Source organism: Rhinolophus sinicus, linkage group LG07 (assembly GCF_036562045.2).
Source record: "Rhinolophus sinicus isolate RSC01 linkage group LG07, ASM3656204v1, whole genome shotgun sequence".
Lineage (NCBI taxonomy): Eukaryota > Metazoa > Chordata > Mammalia > Chiroptera > Rhinolophidae > Rhinolophus > Rhinolophus sinicus.
The window spans coordinates 80150382-80174909 of NC_133757.1; the positions used below are offsets into that span (position 1 = coordinate 80150382).

The 24528-nt window shown below is 50.0% G+C and overlaps 1 protein-coding gene across 4 annotated transcripts; it reads right to left on the reverse strand.

Annotated features, from left to right (window-relative positions):
* Nucleotides 1-2468: 2468 nt before the first annotated feature.
* On the reverse strand, nucleotides 2469-23816 carry TPM4 (tropomyosin 4). Of its 4 annotated transcripts, none has more exons than XM_019737002.2 (9): nucleotides 23621-23814; nucleotides 18552-18677; nucleotides 14279-14412; nucleotides 11710-11827; nucleotides 11073-11143; nucleotides 10046-10121; nucleotides 8024-8086; nucleotides 7872-7941; nucleotides 2469-3792 (listed from the first exon to the last, which is right to left on the reverse strand). In XM_019737002.2, the coding sequence occupies exons 1-9, from the start codon at nucleotides 23732-23734 to the stop codon at nucleotides 3710-3712; spliced, it is 855 nt and encodes a 284-aa protein (XP_019592561.1). In that variant the 5' UTR covers nucleotides 23735-23814; the 3' UTR covers nucleotides 2469-3709. The 4 variants fall into 4 exon arrangements, with proteins under 4 accessions (XP_019592561.1, XP_019592563.1, XP_019592562.1 ...); XM_019737003.2 differs by lacking the exon at nucleotides 2469-3792 and adding an exon at nucleotides 6615-6866 and having other exon boundaries at nucleotides 23621-23816; XM_019737004.2 differs by lacking the exons at nucleotides 18552-18677; nucleotides 23621-23814 and adding an exon at nucleotides 18045-18319.
* Nucleotides 23817-24528: the final 712 nt, after the last annotated feature.

Consider the following 24528-nt stretch of genomic DNA (forward strand, 5'->3'; position numbering starts at 1 on the left):
GGCGCTAGGGCGAGAGGGGGAAGGTGCGTTGGTTTTGGCGGTGTTTTCTGGGGGCCTCCACGTCAGGCCTGGGTGAGCCGAAGAGGAAAGGATTGAAGAGAGATCGTCACAGTCGAAGCGAGGGCCCCCGAGACGTGCTCCGGGATCCCGGCTCTGGCCAGGGGACCTATTTAGAGATCCCCAGGCCTTCGCCACCTGAGCGCGCTAAGACAACTCACGACATGCCCTCGGACCTAATTAGAGGTTGTCCAGACCGCTTTTTGCCTTCAGTTCTTCCCCTGGAGCCTGCCCACCCCAACCCAGTCAGCCCTCTGAGGTCCAGAACCCGCCGAGGGATTTAGAATGAGAATTACAGGTATATTGAGGAACACTGGTTCTGTGTCCACCAGTGGTGTCAACACTTTAATACCAAAATATTTCATCGCCACCCCAACCCACTATGGGGTAGGTATTGCTGTTTAACCACGATTTGTGGTGAGAAAACCGAGGCCACAGAGGCTAAGTGACTTTCTCGGACCCCAAAGTGGGAAGTTGGGTTTTGAATTCAGACCGGGAAGCTTCAGAGGCCAAGTTCTTGATCACTAGGATTTCCTGCTTCTCAGAGATGGGCCAAACCCTCATTCTGGGCCATCAGAGCGGCCCCGGGGCTCTCCAACCTTGCATTTCAGCTCATTCTATTAATGTTTCCAAAAAGCTTCATCCAGAGCCATGAACACCTTGTAAGCGCCCCCCCTCCACCCCCCGTATTTGATGCTATTGACCACCTTCCCTGGCAATTCTGTTTCTTGGCACCCCCCCCCCCCCCATTTTAATTGCCTGTTTCTTTACCTGCTACGTCCACTTCCCTTTCTCTGGGTGCTGCTTCTCAGATTCCTTTGCAGTCTTTTTTTTTGGGGGGGGGGGGTTACTGCTTGTCCCCTAGATGTTCATGTTCCTCATGGTTCTTCCTATCTGTTCCCACTTTCTGAGTGATCTTACTTCCTGTGGCTTCTAGTGAAACCACACTGGTGATTTTCACTTCTTAGAGAACCCATCGCCCGCCCAGCCATCCTTCAATGTCTAACTTTCTTGACATCTGCCTTTGGATTTGTAAAAGAGACTTCAAATTCATCATATCCACAACTGAGCTTGACGTCTTCTACTCACACTAGCTTGTCCCGCATTACCTTCTTACTGAATATAATAAGTTTGAGCCTTTTCTTTCATCCCTCACATCCTGGTTCTCAAGGAGGTTCTAAATAGCTCTTGGATCTTGCTTTTCTATTTCCATCACCCATGAGATCATCACATCTCTCCAATGGTCTCCCCGATCATTCTCTAATCCAGATTCTACCCTGCAGTGTGCCCATTCTAAAACACCCACTATCCATCCATGGTCTATGGGCAGGATAAAGTCCTCACAACCCAGTCCTAACCTCATCTGGTGTTCCACCCACACTTCATGGGCCTGGGAACTCCAAAAGAGCCCAGACAGGTCAGTTAAATAAACACTGAATATTTGTGTTAAGAGCCGAGGCACAAGGATGACTAAAACAATTTCCTGAGATTAGATTACAGCCCAAGGAGGTGGGTAGGAGGGAGAAAGAACTTCAACCGTAGTAATGATGGTAAGGCACTTAAATTATATTTTGACATTCTCAACCGCCATCTAAACGAGCTCAGTGTCAGCTAAATGTTGAATAGCAGGAAATGTTTTCAGTTGTACTTGGTAACAAAAAAATTGTTTGCATACTGCAGCAATGTTTTCAAGGCTTTCATTTCTCATCAATGTTTTCATTTCTCTTTTTGATTCCCTACCCGCCTGTCCCAATATCAGATCTTGAGGCAAATACCAAAGCAATTCAGGTAGTGAAACTGCAGTCACCTTTGACACTTTTAAGTTCTCTACCATCCAGTCAGCTAAATCTTAAGATTACTTCCTGCAGATCACTTCTTCCTTCTGATTCCACAGCCAACGCTTCCCTGGATTAATGGAAACATCTTCCTCACTGGTTTTCCTGCCACTAGTTTCCTCCATTCTATGAAGAGCCCTTCCTGAAAATGAATGCTAAGTGGGTTTTCCCAATGTCAGGGGCTTTCTACTCCTGACCAAATTAGGTTCTCATCAACGTGGATTTCTTTCCTTTATATACACAACACACAGAAGACCTTACCCAGGCAGGCCTATGCTTTCCTGACTCAAGCAACAGGGACCATCTTTCCTGCTCCTATCTCATCTATTAAAACCTTACTCATTCTTCACAGCCTGGCTCAGCAGGACCGGGGAATAACAAAGGACAGGAGCTTTTGAGTTACTGAGGCAAAGTGTTCTCACCTGTAATAAAGAGGTCATAATCCTCACATCATGAAGTTGTGGTATAAAGCCAAATAAAATTTGCTAAGTTTGTGGCACAGTTATCTCCGCATCCCATTCATTCAATGAACCAAAATGCCTTCTATGTCTCCACGCATTCTAAAAGTCACACAAATTATAGTTTCTGTAAAAATTTATTTGACCAAAATGTAGAAAAAGTGATACTACGTATTACATATGATACAGCTGCAAGAATCTAAATGAAAAGTGTGGGTTCTATTCAATTGCACAATTTGCTAGTGTATCTCCTGGGTAGTGTGATGTGTAATAAATAGGAGTGAGGGGCAGAGGAGTCGGATAAGCTAGAAGCAGGGTGATTTTTAGTCAAAATTGTAAACTGGCCCCCCCCCCCCCCCCACTGCTGGGGAATATGGAATGTTTCAGCTCTGAGATGTTAACCGAGAAAGCGAGAAATAACAAAGCTAACATGTGCAGCCCTGTCTACAAAATACTCCATATCCAGTTTAATCAGGAGTTTCCTGGTCTTTTATTAACTTGGTCCTAAGAAGGAATTAAAATCTTAGACACCTAAATCTTCAATGTACCATTCCCTAAAGTACAGAGGAGATGAAGTTAGGCCAGTTACTTTATCTCTGCTGCCAGAGAGGCCTTTTCTGACCAATATTTATTAATAGAAAAATGCTTTTGCTAAATTATTGATGGTGACCAGTCTTTTTGATATAGCTCCCATGAACAGGACTAAATTCTACCATATTCATTCCTGCTGAGTGGGTGGCTTCTTATCAGAGTATTATGACTATTTCCCCAGCATTCTCATGCTGACTGCTCAGATGTTCTGCATGGTAGAATGTGGAAAAAAGCCAGGGTGAGTAGGTTAATCTATCTGTGGTTTATGACTTCCCACAATAGCACCGCCCTCCTTTTGCTCTGGATGGAAAACCCCCACCCATTTTTATGTGATGGTCCCTGGCCTCCTGTAGTGTGTCCACTGGTGGCTCAGAGGTTCTATTCTTTAACCTTTTAAATTGACCAGTGACCAGATATTGGAGTCTGTGTTTTGAAACTGTGGTGTTGTCTAATCTCCCAGGAACCAAATGCCCTCAGTCTTAAGAGACTATGTTCAATAGGAAACACCCTGCCTACCTTAGTGATAAATGCAATTTAAGAATAAAAATAGAGCTGAAAAAGCTGGTGCCATTTGGAAAAAAAAAAAAAAAAGGAATTAGATTTAACTGGTGCTCAAAGCTTCTCTGATACAAAATATTTGGTCACGTATTCATAATTTGCTTGACATTTCCAGCAAAGCGCAGATGCAGTAACAAAAGAAACTTCTTACAAGAGAAGAGAAAGACACGGAGGTCTGGAGCTTCTGTTGGAACAACTCTTCTGTTTTGGTTATATACAATTAAGTTCATTTAGTGTCTGATCCAGTGTCTGATGTAAGCCCACATTCTCTTCTTTGGCCTGGGCAAGTTTTTCTGGTGAGAATTAAATAAAAGAGTGGGAGAAAAATAAATTAATAAGCACATTTGTTAAAGGGCAAAAAAGTTTTCTAAACTCCTCACTGCCAGAGCAAAAGTCATAGCAGAGAAAGTACTTTGCATCTTAATTGTAATAGAACATGATGGAATACTAGAGATCAAGTATAAAATTTGGGAGTCAGATAGGATAGCAGGATAAAATACAGGGTGTTCATTAAATTTGAATTTCAGATAAATAAAATTTAAGTATGGCAGATATATCCCAAACGCTGCATGAGATAAGCCAAAAAATTATTCAGTGCCTATCTGAAATTCAAATTTAAGCAGGCGTCCTATATTTTAATCTGCTAAATCTGGCAATACTGGTTTTAGAGACAGAACACCTAGATTTAAGCCCCAGCTGTGCTACTGAAGTAAGCCATTGAACCTTTCTAGGTCTCAGTTTCCTCATCTGTCAAATGGCAGTAACAATACCAACGTGTGGTATGGGGGTTATTATGAGAATGAGAAATGCTTCAGGACTTATGAAGTGCTACACAAACATAAGATTTTAGTCCTAGATATGGGTGACTTAATATAGTTTCTCCTTAGTGCCAGCTAATTAGTCCCTGAGCTTTGGGGAGGAAAATATAATCCTGTAACCCATCTTTCCTTTGGTGCTTCTGGGAATGGCTGTTGAAATCTCAGGCGTAATTGTGTTACCGTGTCTGTGTCCATAGCAATGTAGTCAGACCCCAGGTAAACGCAACATGACTGAGATTTAAGCCAGACTATAGGTATGTTATTAAATGATTGAGCTGATGAAACAAACAAACAAAAAAAGTAAGATGCCATTCAGAGCTATGCATGACAGAGCACAAGGGAGAACTGGTTTGCCATGAGTGATGGCCGATAAGAGACTAGGCCAAGGCTCATTAAAATACTGGAGGGAAGCAAATTGTCTTATAAAATGTGATAGGATCAGCTTGGAAATTTTCAGAAAGAAAAAAAGTGACTGCATAAGAGAGCAGCCTTTCGACTCCAACTACTGAACCTTTTATTTGATGAGGCACTTAAAAAAAAAGAAAATCAAGCCACTCTAATCTGGGAGGATTCCATCAGAGAGAACAGTGACCCAGGCCTGTTCAGTCTGGAAAGACATATGGTCATTGAGTGCCTACTACTGTGTGAGCCAATTTCTCCACTATCTCATTTAATCTGTGCAATAGCTGAGATGCCACCTTTATTTTGCAGCTAAATGGCTTGTTCAAGGACACACAGCTTATGGGGAAGAGCTAGAATCTAAACTCAGATATCCCAACCACACATCCTGACCTCACCTTGCCACTAGATTCCTGGCATCTACTTTGTTATTAGGTCTGAGATAAAATAACTTGCCCTGAAAGTGTTATTTGCCCTTGAGAATCGTGACAGACCCATGGACTGTCAAGAGGTCATAGTAGATCCCCATTGCCCAAATCTCTTGTCAATCAAGTTCTACTTAGGTGCTTAGTTACGCAGAATGACTGGAGCGGCAGGGCTACAGTTATTTTTCAAAGAGTGGAGGCTATACAAATGTCTGGAAAAATACCAGGAACGAATACATAGAGTGAACAGAAAACATCCACCCCCACACAGTCTGTAATATTTCCAGGGATGGATGCATGGCAATGTGTGAAGGGAGCGGTGTGTGCAAAGTTCCCAGTGGGTGGCGGTTAGGAACAGGGAGAGGCTGCGTGTGGAAGGGTCTTGGTGGTTTAGAGGAGGTGTATTTTGGAGCAATGAATATAAAAAAGAATCGGGACATAGGTCCCCACCTGAATAAAAAATTACAGGATAAGGAATGAAAAGCTATAGGGACCCAAAATTGATGATTCTAACTGGAGATTTTCATGCCATTTTCAGGTTTAAGGGGCAGTCTGGAAGGCGTGGCTTGGACATCAACATGTCAGTGTTTCTGGGACAATCTGGGGTGGCCGTGGTGGGGCGCAGGGGAAGACTGGATAGATTGTTTAAAATTTGGACTCTCTTGGAAAAACCTATGAGCTTTTGGTCACTATAACCATGACTTTTAAACACCCACAGGCTAACTTTATGGGCTTTTTCTCAACCAAAGCAAGGCTCCCGGTACTAGTTAATTTCAAGTATGAGGGGAGGTAAATGTTCGTTTAGCGTCTCAGGCAACTGGAACTCAGGAAAGGATCACCTCGCCTCCTTTCTCTGGCATTCCAGCAGCTTCCACTCCCTTTCCAGCTAATGCTCTTTAATTCTGTGTAGGGTAGTTTTCTAAGGCCACGGTATAGAGAGATGAGCTTCATGAGTGAACGTCCTCTCAGGACTGAGAGGTGGATAGATGTTTCATGAACAGTGAAGACATAGGGAACCCCAGGCACCATTCTCAGAGTGTAACACAAAGAAACAAATGGAGAAAAAGAGGACTCAAGAGACCAAAATGCCACTGCCGCTGTTTGAATCCGTAGAGCAAACCCCATTCAAGGGTAGCTTTCTTTTGACACAAACCTGCTGGTTTCTGCGAGTTCTGCCAATGCTATGAAGCTGCTTAAGAAGGTGAGTGAGTATGCACTCAAAACAATTCCTATTTAAGGAAAACCCACTACTGGTGTCATATATAGTTAGCTAGCCCTGCGTCTGAGAGCTAGTGCCAAATTAGCTTTTGTTTTCACATCATCAGAAAAGAATCACGTGGGCATAATTTTCTTTCTGAAACGAGCTCTCCATTTGAACCACCCACTTTCTATTGCAGCCACTGTCAAGGGCATCATTGCTACTAGGGCTCAAAAGCGGCAAGTGGGGAAAATGAGAATGAGAGGACATGAAGATGAGGACCGCCTGTTTTTATTTTGGTCACAGACACAGCAGAAGGCAGCTGGAAGGATCGAACCAGGAGGCAGGAAACAGGAGCTTCTAGAAGCCCAGGGAACGTAGGCACCACAGTGAGAAGGCAGACTTCAGTATTGCTAGGGCAGAGGGCAGCACCCCTGCTGCCTCTCAGAGAGAGGTCATGTCGTTGAGAGCATGGTCTAGCTCTTCGCTGATAGCCTTGTACTTGAGCTTCTGAGCGTACAGCTCGTCTAGAGGGCAGAGGTCCCAGGGAGAGTTCGGAAGAAGAGGTACAGGGGACAGAACACGAGGGTCGGAATGGTGTGCCACAGATGAGCAATGAAAGGAAGAAAAGAAAGTGAGAAAACAAAGCATGAACTAAGAGGAAGCTGTATCCTATCGAAAACAAATGAGAAAACAAAAGATCGACAGTGATTTCTAAGTGGTTTGAGGTTCTACAGGGGATTAGCCATAATGAACCTTTAGGAATGGCGGCAGGAAATGCACAGAGCTTTTCCTAACCAGTTTCCTACCCTGCGTTGTTTCGGATTTTCAATGATGTCACCTGGTTCAAAGGTCATACTGTGGACCAGGGGCATTCCCCTTATATGGAAACCTCACTTCCCAAACCAAACACGGGACAAGTCATCTGAGAGTTTTGCACCCTTTCTGGGTGGAATAGGCAGCTTGAGAGATTCCGTATGAAACCCAAGATCTGCAATTCCCGAATTATTTTATGAAGATAAACGGGACAGAATTTTTATAAAAAGTTGGAACTCTACAAGAAATTCTGGGCTCAGTGGGCACCAGGCTTGCAGACTGGAGTCTTTATTTAGTCTCTACATTCTCTATATTTCCGTTTTCTCATCTGGTGATAAGCTCTGAGGTCTCTGGGAGAGAGCTTCTGTAAAAAATGCAAGGCATCTAAAAAATGCAAGGCATCTCTCAGAAATGAGGAAAATAGAAGGCAATTCTAAAGATTTTTTTTTTAAATCAGCCATATTTGTCTCTGTACTCACACGTGGAGCTAATTAACCAGAGTCAGTTTACTTCTCAAAAAATAGCAACCCAAGTCTGAGTCTGATTTGCACTATCCAATTCCAGTGCTCCAGACTTCCAGGTATGACGTCACGACGCACTTTACTATCCTAAGGCAAACAAAGCCGAACCCAGCCTCTACACACATCTCCTGCAACTCTCTGTGGATGTGTCGGACAGGGGAGGCAGAGCAAACATAATTCATGGTAATTTCATACCTTCCAGGTCGTCAATCGTCTTTTCCAGTTTTGCAACCGTTCTCTCTGCAAATTCAGCACGGGTCTCAGCCTAAAGAAAAAGACAGGAGTCGCTGTGATTGCTTCAAGACCAGCCCCAGGAGAAACCTGACCAGCTGGGTGTGATCACTCACCTCTTTCAGTTTGTCAGACAGAAGTTTAATTTCTTCTTCATATTTATCCTCCTTTTCAGAATACTGTGGGAGAAACCAAAACACTGCTTTTAGAAAAAGGAGACAAAAGCAAAGCATCAAAGAACACCGGTTCCCTGCTCCTTGGAGAAAAGCGTGTGCTTGAACACGCCTAAGAAGCAAAGTAGAGGCAGGCACCTTTCCAGGCAGAAGAAATGTGTGCAAAACTCAGACTCTTTGGGTGATCCCTCTGAGACGGTACTGATCCAAAGGCCTGAGTGGATAACTTGAGATAAAAGTGTGAGGTAGGTGGGCCGATTGAATGGAAATACATGCTACTCAAGGTCCTCCCCATCCATGCTTCCACCCCATTTCCTGCCAACTTCCCCAAGTCACATCAATAGATTCTGTGTACCCTCTGGTCTCCCAGCCCTTGTCTGTGTTGGGGTCCTCCAAGACAGAATGTTCCTTTCCCCATTACTCCCTGTCAGGATTACGTGTCACCTGAACTAATAAAAAAATTTTTCTTCACGAAATAAAAAATGATTTCGTACTGTTTTAATAAATGTTATTTAAAAAAGAAATTACGTATGTCTTTCAAGGCTTACGTTGGATTAATATGAGCTGACATTTATCAACTGCTCGCTATGTTGCTAGAGAGACCCTCAATCCCATTTTACAGATGAGTAAAGAGTCAGGAAACGTGTTTAGGGTCACATGGCTATCAAGTGACCCAGCCTCGGCTGGAACTTGACCCTGGAATTTGAGCTCCTGGCCATCATCAGGCCTTTTTAAAGGTCACTGCCTCGTGACACCTTTCCCAGCTTTCCAAGGTCCCCCTGTTGAAGTCCCAAAGCACCTTGTTCTCTTGTCAGTCTCTTCCACTCAGCTCTGAGCTCTCACAGGAGCAGAGGCCATATGGTACCGTGGGAACACCTGGACCGTATTTATTCATCAAATATTCTAGTATCAAATATAAGCCAGGCACAAGGCTAGGATTAATGATACATCTCTTAACAGTCAGATATGGACCCTGTCCTTAAAGTGTACTATCTAGCAAGAAAGACATGCAATTGAGTAATCATGATAAATGTCATCAACCATCATGATAGGAAAAGACATAGGTGGGGTTACACAGCCGAGAAACGCCTAACCTAGATGAGCAATCAGGGAAGGCTTCTCAGCAGAAGTGCTATTGAATTTTGTTGCGTTAATTGATTTCAAAGTTTTTTCCCCAAAATGTGTCAGAAATCCACAAAAAAACAAAAAGTTGATATTTTGACTATTTTATGCATTTAATAACAACGATTTGAGCTGCTTTGTACATAAATGACATTATTTTTATGTATAAAAATTTCAGATATACTCATTCGGATACATCCAAGCATTGCAGCAAAAGGGTTACGCTGAGGCCTAAAACATGAATAGGAGTTTATCAAACAAAGAGAAAAGGAAAGGTCACTCCAGGCTACAGTGGACAGCAGGTTCAAAGAACTGGAGGTGACGAGAGAACACGGAATGTTTGGGAAACCGAAGTTCAATGCAACTGGGGGGGGGCGTGAGGAAGCGATGAGGATGGAGAATTCGGCGGGGTGAGCCACGGAAGACTCCTAATGTGACTCTATCCTGTAGTGACTGCTCTGGGTACTGTTTCAAACTAAAAAGCCCGAGTCCACCTCTGATATCTGCTGCATGATCTTCAAGCAGGTATTTCTGGCAGAACCAGGGGATTCAAGTGAGAGCAGGGCTCTGTACTTCTAGTATTGAGCTCAGATGTCCCCAAGAGGAGCCTGACTAGGCACCAATCTCACATTCCACCTTCACCCTCATACGAAGTGGAGATCAAAGACGGTGCTAAGACCCCACAGAAGAGGGAAATCCACCGAATACCTATTTCTGTGGGGGAAAACCCAGCTGCTGGGGACCAAAGCTACTGAGGCTGAACACCACAGCCTGCTCCTGTGTACCCTGGGGGAAGAAATGAAGCAAGTCTAGCCAATCACCCTCCAACTCAAGCCAACCAACCTTTTCAGAGGCAGCCTCCAGCGACTTCAGGTTGTTAGTGACATTCTTGAGTTCTTCTTCCAGATCACCACATTTTCTGCACAAAGACAAAGGATGCTTGTGTCTTATCCTCCCTTACAGCAGGCGATTCCCCTAAAAGCAGTTTTCCAAAGAAGGGCACGACACTGCCTGGGGCCCCCACAAGGAATGCGGGGGTGGGGGTGGGGTGGGGGGGGAATGTTAATGGCCTTTTCTGAGCTGAGCGCTGTGTACTTATCAAAACCCTATCGTGCCAGGCGAAGGCGCGGCAGGCGGGCTGAGGATATTTGGAAGGTTTGTAGAATGCTCCTGGGCTCCTGCCAAGTCTGAGGCAACAGGGACTTGCGGAATCTATGATTGATGAGGCCGACTCTGAACTCCGGAAGGTGCAGCAATGAAATGGAGAGCAGGAGGCTGGGAGACTGCAACCAGAGTTTACACCGGACACTCCAGGAAGCAAGCTCCGAATGGATTTGCGAAACTGGATGCCTCTCAGTGCTGTGGGATGCGGGATGCTCCATGGCACTGGAGGGCCCAGGGGAGAGGAGTTTTGTTTTTCTGGAGCTTGTGGGATTCTGGTCAGGCTTCTCACCCCACCCCCTACCCCAGAAACGTGTCATGGCCAAATAATGACATCAGGAGCAAAGCATTTAAACACTGGGGGGGGAGGGGTATGTGGGTGGGGAGCAGTCTGCCTTCCATGGTCAGCTTTCTGTTAAGAGGGCACAGCCTCCTGAGATACCCTCTCTGGGAGAATGAGACTTCTGGGCTTCTCTGCTACCAGCTGTCTCCCTCTTACTTCCCAATACCTTGGTGGGAAGAGTCAACATGTGCGCAGCAAGGACAGTCACCATCTCTCTTTGTCAGCCCCAGAGGCCAAGAGGAGGGACCGAGCAATGAGTCCCAGATGCCCATCCGCTTGAACAGAGGCCCTGGTTGGTGTCAACCAACTGCCTCCCGCCCGCCCCAGGAGCTGAGCTGGGCCGCTCAGTCTTGTTCTGCCACTCACAGTTCAGACACCTCGGCACGCTCCTCCGCCCTCTCCAGCTCGCCCTCCAGGATGACCAACTTACGAGCTACCTGCAGAGACAGAAAGGATGGTCAGAGACTGACCCGCAACAGCCACCTCTAGTTGGATGCCCTCCCGGTACAGACAGCAAGGCCGTGCTCAGACTGTCTACCAGCGTGGGGCTTTCTGCTGCTGCTTGCCCTCAGTCCTGGACGACACCTAACCTCTCTCTCTTGGGCCCCAGGAGTGAGGCAGACAGGAGAGAGGAAGGAAGAGCTGAGACTATGGAGGCAGGCAGGCGGGGGACTGAGCTCTTATTGGCAAGACCCACGGCCGGGGACCACGATTCCCAATTTTAGCCAAACTGCGCTGAAACACACAGCTGCAGGACAAAAAGCGATCTGGTCAGTTGGTTTCCCCACCAAGTCAGACAAGCGTCACAGAATTCCCCAGGACCTTTTGGCATTGTGGAAGATCAAGTTCCCAGCCAAATGGCGTCTCTGGAAAAACAGATGTGGATGCAGATGGCCAGCTGACCTAACCGGGAGCTTCCTTTGGGCGGCCCTGGGGTCTCCCTATCACACGTCCATTTCCTCCCCACTTCCTGCTGCTGCCGCCATCTGACAGCCCCACTCACCTCCTCGTATTTTCGGTCGGCCTCCTCTGCAATGTGCTTAGCCTCTTTGAGCTGCAACTCCTGGATCTCCATCTTCTCCTCATCTTTCATGGCCCGGTTTTCTATCACCTTCATTCCTCTACAAGGAGTAACCTGGTTGTTACGTACACAGCATCGCCTCATCACACACCTGCGCATCTAAAAAATGTCCCGGACATCTGCCGGGAACCAGACTCCAAAGAGGAAAGTGTGGAGCTGCCCACATGCACTGCTCTAAGTGCCTCACACTTCACAAACGCCCCATGAAGTAGTTAGTAGGTACACGGACCCCATTTCACAGACAGGCTGAGTGAGCAGGTCAAGGTTACATACACAGTAAGTGCAGAGCTGGGACCCAAACCTGGGGGTCTGGCTCCAGAGCCCGGTTTCCATTCTATACCACTTCTAACGACCGTGTTTCCCCGAAAATAAGACCTAGCCGGACAATCAGCTCTAATGCGTCTTTTGGAGCAAACATTAATACAAGACTCGGTCTTATTTTACTATAATATAACACCAGGTCTAATATAACATAACACTGGGTCTTATGTTAACTTTTGCTCCAAAAGATGCATTAGAGCTAATCGTCCGGCTAGGTCTTACTTTCGGGGAAACACGGTAGTAATGGTGTACTTGTACTCCAATTGTTACTACCATGTGATTAGAGGTCTGGGCCATCTTGGCTATGGGAAAGATGAATTCTGCTGCAGTGGGGGAGGGGGTGTGCATGTGTCACGGAAGACTTTCCAAAAGAGAGGCCACAAGTGAACAAGGGAAAAGTTATTCTTCAGTGAGGAAGCTACACAAAAAAAGCCCCAGAGGAATGACACAACGTGGCAGGAGGTCAGGGTGGCCAGACCGCAGGCAAGGTACTTGAATAACATGCTAAGGGTTTTATGCTGAAGGGACAGGGAACCACTGGAAAGTTTCAAAAACAGGAGTGAGTGACCACCAAAACCATGTGAATTGCTGTGGAAAGCCCAGGTAAGACACAGGTACCTACAAGGTGAGGGAGGAGGAGACCCTGCAGTGGATCCATCCGAAGTCGGGCACCACTCAGCTGGCTGACCATGAGATGCGCTCACTCTGGCCTGCACTGCTTGGAGAGGACCAGGTCGGATCAGTACCTCTGAAGAGGCTGACCCAGGATAACGTATCGATGTGTGTTGTGCCTGCCCAGAGCAGAGGGCCACATACTTCTGTCGTCTAGTAAATATTTCCATGCGGGCTGTCACTATCATTCTCAACTGACTGTCACAACACCCTGTGCACCTGTACAAGGCCTCAAAATCAGCAGGTGAGCAAGCTTAGAAAACCCTCTGTGGCCCTGGAGAAATCAGTGATCTGCCCAAGGCCACGTAGTACGTGGAAGCACGTGAACCTAGATTCTCCAGCTCCTTGGTATAGAATTCCTTTTACCAAAAAAAAAAAAATAATAATAATAATAATCAGCCGCCAACAACAGTGTCACCAAAAGCTTCTGGTGACATTATACCAGTGAGGGGCCTTCCCAGGCTTTTGGGGTTTGCCCTGGGGCCATCCTGGAAGTGAGACATCTGGCCAGGCTAGTCTGACAGTGCACAGGGGCAGCAGCTAACCCCGCCACAAGCACCGTGTCACGGGATCCTTCACACTCCCCTGTGGCTGCCCTCTCTCCCTCTACTAAGAGCCTGCCCTGGGGTCTGTGCCCTCGGCACAGGCTGTTCTACTGCATGAGAAGAAATTTCCTGCTTGGGCAACTCCCAGAGTCAATCTCCAAGATTTCCCAGTTGGTTTTTAATCTCTGGTTTGCAGTCACCACAGCACAATCAGGAATGAATCCTTTGGAGTTCATCCTGGACAACCATGATGGGATGGGTCAAGTGAGATTGCCGGTGGGATCGTGTGGCAGACATGCAATGACCACCAGCCTGACCCACACTGTTGCCACACAAGGAACCCATTTCCACCACATGGAGATGGCTGCTTCTGTGAATCACAATGTGAGAGAACTGTTTCAGAGAACTGTCATGCTCCCGAGGATGGAGCACCTTGCTGGAGGCCCAAAATGCAGCATTCATGCCACACAAGTAAGGGGCACCGTCAGCTGCAAGTACATCAATGGGGTCAGTTTGCACATGTCCCTGACATACTGCTGTCACTGTTCTGTTGCCCAAAGCCTGCCCAACAGCACTGTTAACAATCATCTACGCAGATGGCCCATTCCCAGTTTTTATCTGCCCCCGTCTCACATCACCCCGGAAGTTGATGTCTTGAAAACATGGATGAGATGCACAGTGGCTTTCAGGCTCTGCAAGTCACACTTGCAGTTTTATTTGCCCATATTTTCTGCCTTCCTCTGCCTGGTGGGAGTTTTTCTCCATCACCACCACAACGACAAACACCTCTCTACACACAGTGGGACAGTTTATAAGGTGCTGTCACACATTGTCTGCATGTGTACATGTTCATTCCACGTCGTCTCACCACAGCTATGCGAGGTCAGCCACCCAGTTAGAGCCCCATTTCCCAGAAGTCATCACCAATACCACTAGGTTCGAAGCATCCTTACCTCTCGCTCTCATCAGCAGCCTTTTCTGCCTCCTCCAGCTTCTGCAGGGCTGTGGCCAGTCGTTCTTGAGCCCTGTCCAACTCCTCCTCAACAAGCTGGATGCGTCGATTGAGAGCTGCCACATCCCCTTCAGCCTGAGGAGGTCAGAGGTGAAACCAGGTTAGGAGGTAACAGGCCAGCCAGTGGCGGAAGTCCCCCATTCACACGCTGCCCTCCCCTTCAGCTAACACGACTCCCCTGCCAGAGCCCACCCAGGAATCTAGGCAGTAAAAAATTCACACTCTTTTTTGGAGAATGTGAATTTCTGTATGATCATCCCCCAAAACGTCAAGTGAACACCTGCCACTCAATGATGTGTCCCAGTACAGGATGGGAAGTCAAATCAACATGGAAGACAGACAAGTACACCGTATGCTGAAAGGACGGTGCTGACCTCTCCTTGCATGGATTCCTAGAGAACAAGGCCACCGGTGACCCGGCTTACCCTGTCACATAATGAGGTCTCCTCCCAGTCACCTCATTGGCAAGCTAAATGCCAAGAATATGGAACCTTCAGTGAAATGGTGGCCGTACACTGGGGGAAGGAAGCAGCCCAAATGGAACCCCCATACTTAACAAAGTTTGGCCAAGAGATGATGAGACAGAAAGATATAAGAAACAAATCTTGGTTACAGGCATGAGATGTCTGAACAGTGTTACTGGCTTTTCCAGGACGATAATGTGGTGCATAAAAGCAAAAACTCCAGAATCAAAGCTGGCTTGCTTTGTCAGTTTGTAGCCATGTGACGCTGGGCTGGTTGTTTCACCACGCTAAGCTTCCCTGTCCTGGTTATTTTACACCCACACCACTGCGAGGACTGTCATTGAATGGTGAGGTGTTGCACCTGGCACGTGGAAGTCCCACTAAAGAGCAGCTCTTATGGCCAGGATTTCGCCTCATTTAATCCTCTCATATCCCACCCATTTACAGATGGGCAAACTGAGGCCCAGTAAGGCGAAGTAGTCCTGTTCAGTGTCAGAGTTGGTAAGGAATGGCCTCTTGTGCCCCAGCCCAGGGCTCTTCCCTCGCTGAACCTGCGCCCTGAATCCTGCAGGGCTTGGAGGCCAGGCACATTCATATTGAGAATGGGTGAACCAAGGGGAGAAGTGAAGGCCCACGTAAAACTACACGGGCTTCTTCAAGTCAAAAAAAAAAAAATCTCTGAATGGGAGCAGGCTGTAAAAGTGGGAAACTGCTCCTTCTGCTCTTTTACACAGAAAAAAAAAAAAAGAATAGAATGAGGTCAGAGTTGCTGAAAAATACAGAGAATCAGGCAACTTTTCTCAGCTTGAATCCTAGCAGCAGATGGGGAAGCTCCCACAAGTGTTTCTTATGGCAGCCTCCTCTGAAACACCAGTTTGAAAAAATCCACTAAAAACCACTGACGAACTCTTTTAAGAAACATCACCCACTCCTTCCAATGAGTGCCTTTTATTCTTTTTAAATTACATGAATCTAAACTCTACTCCAGCAACTGGGGCAGGAACTGAATTTCTCCCCAATGTTTTTAAAGTACATTCACAAAATTGTGCAACCAACACCACCAATTCCAGAATATTTTCATCACCCCAACAAGAAACTCCACACCTGTCAGCAGTCAAGGAATTGATTTTTAAGACCATACAGAGGTGCTTGATTTAGGAGATAGCTTTTTCAAGAAAAAGAAAGTGAGCAGCTTTTATGTGGGGGAGTCTGAGTCCTGACAACCACTCTTTGGGCACATTTTCAGCTATCTTGAATCGAAAGAGCTCTGAGATGCATTCATCTATGACATATATATATATATACTTTTGAAAAACTGCTAGTCACTGCTAGTCATTCTGGGCTCCACCCCTTCCTGCAATCAAAGCTTCTACACTCTACAAAGGATTTCCCTTATAAGGTAAAAGAGGCTTGCTAGATACATGTGGCAAAGGAACAGGAAGATGTCGGTTAATCACACAAAAATCTAAATGAAACCAGCTGTCGGAGGCAGCCCCAGAAGTCTGCCACACGCCGCTCTTGGCCTTCTCTACAAGGGACTGAGAAAGGGTTTCCCTCCTCCCCTCTGGGCTCCATTCCTTTGCCCGGGAACTTTCTTCAGGCTTTCTCCCTCCTAATCAAGAGAAGCATACTTTGAAAAGCAAACTTTTTTTTAAGAAGTCTGCAACTTTCCAAAAACACTCTCCTCCCAACTGGATTATCCCACTCCTGTCTTGGCTCACGGCTGAGGGCCATTTTTAAGCAGAAGTAATTGTCCTCCAGTGAGATGACTTGGGATGAGATCAGAGGGAGGGTTACGTGCGCGAAAGAGGCCAAACCAGCTACTGTTGGAGGCTTACATGGGGGTCAGAGCAGCCCTTACAGAATTAAAGGCTGTGACTTGGGCCAAACCCAAAGTGGGGCCAGACCTGTCCATACCCATGGCAATTCCACCTGGCCGGGCATCTTCTTCATTTCTGGGGTCCCCACCCAGCTTTCAGGATCCCTAGGCTCCTACCCTCTCCCCCAACTTTCTTGCCTTTGAGTCTTCGTACAACCAAGTGTCCTGTCCTAGAAAACTCTACTTTATTCCATAAGACTCTGCTCAACCTCCATTTTGAAGCCCCACTGGATGGCTGCTTCCCTGCCATGCTCCCAGAACAGAGACCCCTGGGATGCAAATCAGCCTTATGTGTTTGTCCCCCTTACCCCCATTAAATAAAATCGAACACTACTATTTGCCAAATGCCATGACGGGAGGTATTACTCCTGGAAGCCTCCTAGCTATCCTAGAGTGGCCATTATTATCACCCCTACTTTACAGATGGGGAGACTCCTCCTAGGGGTTAAGTACCAATCCAGATCTCTCCCCAGCCCCAGAGGTTGCCACCATCTGTCCCATCCCCACGGACAGTCAGGGAATGGAGAGAGGGCAACGAGGCCCCCTTCTCATTCAGCCCCCGAGACGTGCAGAGAAGGCACACAGCGATCCGGGGGGATCGAGGGACCCGTGCTAACACTCCGAGGGTCTCCTGGAGGAAGGCGGGGTCCCTTTCGCGGCCCTGGTTCCCGTAGGACCAGCTGGGAAGCTTAAGGCCGGCGGCGCAGGGTTGAACTTCCGCCCCTTGCCGGGAGCAGACACGTCGCCGCCGCGCCCCTGGGAACAGCTGGGAAAGTTTAGCGAGCCGGGAAGCCGCAGAAGAGGCGAGAAAGTGCGACGCAACCCCCCTCCCCCGCACCAAGTCAAGTCGGCCAGTTCAACCCTAGACAATGGATGCTCGTTTCCACCTCTCACTCCCCGCTCCTAGGTGCAGCCGCAGGTCCTCCCGGCTCCGGACCCCGGCGCCAGCCTCGAGTCGGTAGCTGTGCGGTGCCCCCTACCCCATACCCCCTCCGGAATCGCCAACCCCTCTGCCCCATCCCCCCATTTCCCGCTCAGCTGGCCCCGCCCGACCCGGCTGCGATACCCCCTCCCCCGTCCCAGACCCGAGAAGGAGGAGAGCTGTGGAGGAAGGGGTCTCAGAAACCGGCCCGGAGCCGGAGGGGGGTGCGGGCCCGCGATCGGGTGCGGTAGGGCCCAAGGGCGCGAAGGCGGGCTAATGGGGGGTGGACAGCGGCGGCGGCGAGCGGGAGCGCGGGAAGCGACCCGCGCGGAGAGAAGGAAAGAAAGGAGGGCGCGCAGGGCGGGGGCGCGCGGGCCCGGGGGTCATGCCAGGCCGGAGGGGCGCGCGGGGCCAGGGCGAGGGTCCAGGGCGCGGCTCTCACTTTCTCGCGCCGCTCGCGCTCGCCGTCCAGCTCCCGCTGCAGGCCCTGCGCGCGGTCCTCCGCCTCGTCCGCCTGCTGCTGCAGCGCCTGGATCTTGCGTTTCACCGCCTCCAGGGAGTTGAGGCCGGCCATGGCGCAGAGGCGCGGGGGCGCACGCAGCGGGCGCTGGGCTCGGCTGGACTCGGCTCCGGCGAGAGCTGCAGCAGCCGCGCCCCGGCCCCCGAGCCTTTGCCTGCGCCGGGGCCGCCCCCGCCCCTCCCCGCCCCCGGCCCGGCCGCCGTCGGGGCGATGAGGTCACCGGGCCCGGCCGCCGACGTCAGCACCGCTGGGGGAGGGCCTGACGTCGGCACCGCTGGCCGCAGCTGCTGGAAAGTGCCCCTTTTCGGGACTTATTTGGAGAAAGCGCCGGGAGGCACCGCCTCCTTCTCCTCCTTCTCCTCTTCCTCCCTCCCTCCCCGAGGCTTCTGCCGGACCCCGCCGCGGGCTCCCGCATTCCAGCGCACGTACGTCTGAGGCCTTCTTCTCAGTCAGCTCTAGCTTCTCCTGCGCGTCCTTCAGGTCCTCAGAGTATTTGTCCAGCTCATCCTCCGTCCCCTTCAGTTTCTTCTGGAGGTGCGTCAGCTCCTCCTCCACCTGGGGATACGGGGGGAGGGGGGGAACGCGTCAGTCTGGAGGCCACGTCCTCGTGGTGCAGGGGCGCCCCCCGCATTCACAGGGGTCCTCTGTCTCTCGGCCTGTTTCCTCACCTATAAGACAGGAATAACAACACTGCACCACTCAATTACTACCTGTTAATATGGTTTTCACATCCTTACATAGTCCTGGGACGAGCTGTGCTTATTTTTCTGAAGGTCCCCCAATACTCTTGGGGAGTAGGGCACAGCTTTGGGGAAACGAGTCCTGACATGTTTCTCAGAAACACACATTCAGTTTTGCATCCCAGTTTCAGGGGCGCAGCCTCCCGGTGATCTGGGTTAAACTAAAAGGGGGGAGTCTCATACTCTAGGCTTAGACCATCCCTCTGCCCCCAGGCTATCCCCCTCTAGTTCTGCGCCCCTCCCCACACACACACACTGGCAGCCAGAGAACCTTTCCAAGTGTATGTTTGTCCTCCCCCTGCCTAGAACATGCTATGGCTTCCCATTGCCCAAGAGAGTAGTTCTCAGACTATCTCACAAAAATACCCTGAAAGATTAAAGGACTCAGACCCCCAGTGTTCCTGGACTTTGGGGGCTTGGCTAAAAGAGAGCTACCCGTCCAAGGCCACTTTCTTCTGAGGCTCAGGTTAAGTCTTTTAAATTCTTGGACATCTGGCTTGTATTCATTTTAATAAAAATGTCCCCTACTTTTCCCAAATTTTGAGTCATCTTTGTTTATCCTGAGAGTCTTGCCCCACTTTTTGCATTCCCAATTTGAGAAGCTCAGGTCTATGGGATACAAACCACACACCCCTTCACCTCCCCATCTTTATTGCTCCCCAGCACATCAGTCAAGGGTCAGCTCAGGAAGCCTTCTCTGCCACATACAGTTTGCACCTCCCTCCCTTGCCTCTCATTCTGGGCTGGGGTGGTCAGTCCAACTCATGCTTTGATCTGACTTATTCGTATGTCTTTGGTGGTTTGAGCCCTGATCCTGTCCATGCTCCCAGGGTGGGCAGGCAGCCCCCACTTGGCCCCGCTTCATCCTCCTGTTTCCTCTTCATAGCAGGAAGCCCAGAGAGATAGACCAACTTTCCCCAGGTCACACAGCACAGAATCGAACCCACTTCTAAACAGGCCCTCCTGCCAGGCCTGCTTTCCTGCATCCCTCTCTGACTTACTTCTCTCCCTTCCCAAAGAGGGTATGTTATAAAAGCGACTGTGCCTACGGCTTCTAGATCAAGCTGGAATCTGATCTAGGTCACCCCTGAGATGATGTGCAAAATGTGTGTGTGTGTGTGTGTGTGTGTTCTTAAAAGTGCAAATTCTTAGAAGGGCCCCTGTCCCAAGGTTATATCACCCAGTCTCCCATCCAGGGGCTCCTGAGTGTCCCACACTGAGCTGGGGAATGCGAAGTGGGTGGGGGGTTTGCGGAGGGAGAGGGTAGCAGCAGGCCTAAATCAGGGTCTATAGGACCTGACCTTGATGTCTGGGCAAGGAGCCCAGAAGCCTGACTCCAAACCCCAGCTGTATGACCCTTGTCCCCTTTCCTAGCCTCAATTCCTCTTCTGCAAAATGGAGGCCTTGACATAGTGGTCTATGAGCACCCCATCGAGGTACAAAGATGATTGGGGTTTTGACAACATTTTCTGGCAACGTTTGGACAATGGGTGGAGACTAAAATAAAGTGGGCAGGGGCTATGAAGCATTTAGAACATGCCAAGCCTATTACTGAAGGCCCATGTTACAGAAGGGTAAGCTGAGACCCCAGATGAGGAAGGGACTTGCCCCGGGCCATACAGATTTGAACCCTTGTCAGACTGACTTGAAGCTGGTTCGCTTGACCACTGGCTATGCTATACCCACTGCCCAGCATACCCTCCTCCCACTGACCCTCCTCACCCACCGCCAGTGCCCCCTCCCCTGAGCAGTTTGCCCTGGCCAGAGCCCTTGCCACTCCCCTTGGACCCTCCAGACCCTGTCCGTCCCTCACCTAGCCCTGACCCTGGAGGCAGGGGGCATAGCAGGGGGTAACCCTCCATGTTTGGCTCTGTCTCCCACAGCCTGGGGCTCCTTGGGAGTCGGGCCAGGGGCTAAGCCCCAGCATAGCCCAGCATGGAGCTAGGCCCAACACTCACCACGGAAGTCCTCAGAATGAATCAATGACACAAACCTAAACCCTTCAGTGGTTGGAGCCCATATGAAAAATAAATAAGACTAACACAAATTGGTTTCTTTCCCTCTGAATTGCACACACGAAGCATGTGCTGGTGTGTGACACCTTGCTGGGTGGGCAGAGCCTTTCCCTGGCTCTGGGGTGTCTCAGACAAGCTACTTCCTTCTCTGGGCCTCAGTTTCCCTGCCTGTAAAACAGCTAGGAGGGTCACGGACTGCACAACTTAGTCGCTGTAAATGGGGGCTTTGGGTAGGGCTGAGACAGGATGTGGGGTCAAAGACCAGTTGTGGCGGATGTCACTGCCCTGGGAGGAGAGTGGGCAGGAAACAGGCAGGGTGGATCTCTAAGTCCTGTTCCCACACTGGACAGATGGGGCCCGGAATCGGGACCTTGCTACAGGGTCCCTGAGAGTCAGGCTGGTCCCAAGACCCACACTCTCTGGTCTCCTCTGAAGCACAAGGCACTCTGGGTAAGTTGAGTCAGTCCCTCATCGCCTCCTGCCTCTGTTCCCAGGCAGGACTAGCCATGAGCCCCATGGAGCTCTGCATCTGCTGGGGACCTCTGGGGTCTTGGGTCCTATGCCTGGCCATCAGAAGGCATTGTTTGCTCCATTCCTCAGATTAGAACACTGAGGGCTGAGAGGCTGTGCAGCAACGTGCCCTGAGTCACAAAGCTAGAAAACAATCCAGCCTAGATTTGAGCAGAAACCCACCCCAGTAGGAGGCTTTGTGTGAAAAAAAGAACAGAATGAAAATCCAGCTGAAGCCCCGAGAATCTGTCCTTTCTTCCTTGGCTGCCCAGTTGGCTGGAGGCTTTGGGAACCTTCTGTTTGGAACTTGTGTCTGCCTTGGTAGAGTACGCTACATCAGTCACTCACACCTTACTGAAAATAGGAGCCATCAAGTTTCTGTTTTCTGACTCCCTAACTAAGCCCCTCATGGGGAGGGCTGAATGATGGATGGAAGCCAGCAGCTCAGGGCCAGCATAGGATGGGTGTCTGTGTTTGCAAGGGAGGAGCATAGGGAGGGAAGGGGGGGCATATGTGCCAGGGAACACTGGGGTGGAGCTGGCCGATGAGGATGTGTCACAGGCACTCGGGGCAGCCCCAGGACGTGGGGGATGGCAGCCCAAAGGGGAAGTAGGACGGCGTAGGAAAAAACCCGTCATTTATGGAGCTCTTACTTTGTGCCAGGTGTGGGGACAAGGGCTCCACCTGCACATTCACCTCTAGTCCTCTCATGGTGGCGAGGGAGGCACTACTGTCACTTCCCCAATTCATACATGAGGCCACAGAGGCACAGAGAGGTGAAGGTGTTTGTTTCAGGGCGCTCAGTGACCAAGCTGCGAACGGGGCCAGTCTGAGCTCAGAGCTTGTGCTTTTACCTGCCAAGCTGGCCTGGCGCCCAGGCTGGGCAGGGCTGGGCACATTGTGTCACTATCCTGGGCGGCTCCGGGGGCTTATTTGAGACCCTGAAAGCTACCAAGGGCTTAATGGTTGACCTGGGGGGTGCTATCGATGAGCCCTGTGGGGAGCAGGGCACTATGGAAGGGGCAGGACCCCCTTCCCTCCTCCCACTGGCTGCTCTGGCAGAACCAGACAACTGACTTCTGCTCTGCCCGAAGCCATGGCCTTGGGAATGCCGAGCCCACACCTCTGCCACTGGCCTTCTGTTAGCGCCCCAATGTCCCCGTATTGTCAGACTCCTGAGACTCTCGTCTCTAAAGCTCTGTGTCCAGGGCCTCTGCCTGCCACAAGCGGCCCTGCCAGGTTTACGGCAGGGACAGCAGGAGCACCCCAGATAGGCAGAGCCTCAATGAGATTCGCCACTCATCCCAATCTCCAGACCCTCACCCAGCTGCCTCTGCAGCCAGTCACAGCTGGCCCCACCACACACCCACACTTGGCCACCCTCCCAGGGCAGTCACCAGTGGGGACCCACAGGCTCACAGTCACATAGGCACAGGGTCACCCATATACACATACAGCTCTGTGCCGCCACCCTCACCTCAGCAGGCACACACACACACACCAAAGAGCACACACCTACAAGCACACACAGGCCAACACCAATATAGTCACCTCAAGACACACACAAACACCCTGACACTCGCATATTCCATGAGTCATGCCACCTTTTGCACAAGTGCACACAGCCAGCCTCTCCCCACACACACAACACCACGCTGATACCACCATGTACACACATGGATTCACAAACACATCCACACTCTTTCACACCCGCTTTCCAACAGCCACACACTCATACCTCTGCACACACTCATTCTCACAGCCGCTGTCACCCCTCCACACTCTCTAGCAGAAACACACACACACACACACACACAAAACACATGTGCACACAGAAATGCTCAAACACACACAAATACACGTAGACACACACACACACACCACAGTATACCCCTGCCATCCCATCCAGTACACACACCCCCACACAGATACACTCATTCCAACACACCTACACACACTCTCACATTTGCACACACACACATCCAGCACACACACATGTCCCATCTCTCTCTCACTTGCTTGGCTCCCCCTGGCCATGTTGGATAGGTCCTGTCACCCCTCCCTCTCCCAGCCCAGGGACCTCCCCAGGGAAAACAACGACCCACCTCGCTCTTTCTCAGCTGGAGCGTTACCACCCTCTGTCCCCTTGCCAACTTCCAGGTAGCAAGGTTTCTGAGACCCCCACGCTCAGCCCAGAGCCTTGCACGGCGTGGCCCAATGGGTGGCCCCTCACCTGCTTGCATTTCTCCTCAGCAGCTTTCTTATCCGACTCAGCCTGCTCGGCCCGGTCGATGGCATTCTCCTTGTCCAGTTTCAGCATTTGCATCTTCTTCTTGATGGCCTCCATGGCTGGGCAGACAAGGGTGCGGGTGGCAGGGTCTGTGGTGGGGTCTGCAGTGGCGTTTGTCAAGTGAGCAGCAGGGCGGGGGGGAGAGGCCCTTATAGCCTCCTAAGGGTGTGCCGCCCTGCCTGGGCGAGTCTTGGAGGAGGCCCAAGCCCAGGCTGGCTGGGCCAGCCGCCACTCGCTCGCTCAGGAGGACTTGGCCAGCTCACCGTCGGCCCCACAGCCCATGCCTTATTTGGGCCTAGGATTTTCTCAAAGGAAAAAAAAAAAAGGTCCGACCCGTTTCCATTTTTAACCTGGTGACACAGGTCCTGAGTGAGCGAGCGGCACAGCGTGGGGCCCAGAGGACCCCTGCTGCCTGCTGGCTGGCCTCGATTTCCCCATCTCTGCTTGGGAGGCAGGAGGGGGCTGCAGAGTAGGAGTGTGGGGAGCTGGCGAGACTCCTGTCCTCCCTACTCCTCCCCATTGGGCTCTGCTTCCAGGAACTGGGGGTCAGACCCATCCCATTTCTTGCTACGGCCACAGGAACCTCTTTCTGGAGTGTCTGTCTCACCATCTTCTCCCTCTGTCTGTTTTGGTGATTGTCTCTGTCTCTCTCCATCTCTCTGTCTCTGTGTCTCTCTGCATCTCTCTTTCAGTAACTGTCTCTGTCTCTATTTCTCAATTTGTCTCCCTCCATCTCTTTTTTGTCTCTATGTCTCTCTCCATCTCTCTTTTTATCTGTGTTTCTCTCCATCTCTCTGTTTCTCTCTTTGTGTGCCTCTATTTCTCTTTTTTGTCTCTGTGTCTCTTTCTAT

Bases quoted from the DNA above. Each gene is read 5' to 3' on its own strand.
- TPM4 (XM_019737002.2), bottom strand. From the start codon at position 23,734: ATGGAGGCCATCAAGAAGAAGATGCAAATGCTGAAACTGGACAAGGAG. The intron at 8,087-10,045 runs GTTGGTTGGCTT...TTTCTCCCACAG, and splicing joins TGGAGGCTGCCTCTGAAAAG to TATTCTGAAAAGGAGGATAA. The intron at 7,942-8,023 runs GTGAGTGATCAC...CTTTTTCTTTAG, and splicing joins TGTCTGACAAACTGAAAGAG to GCTGAGACCCGTGCTGAATT.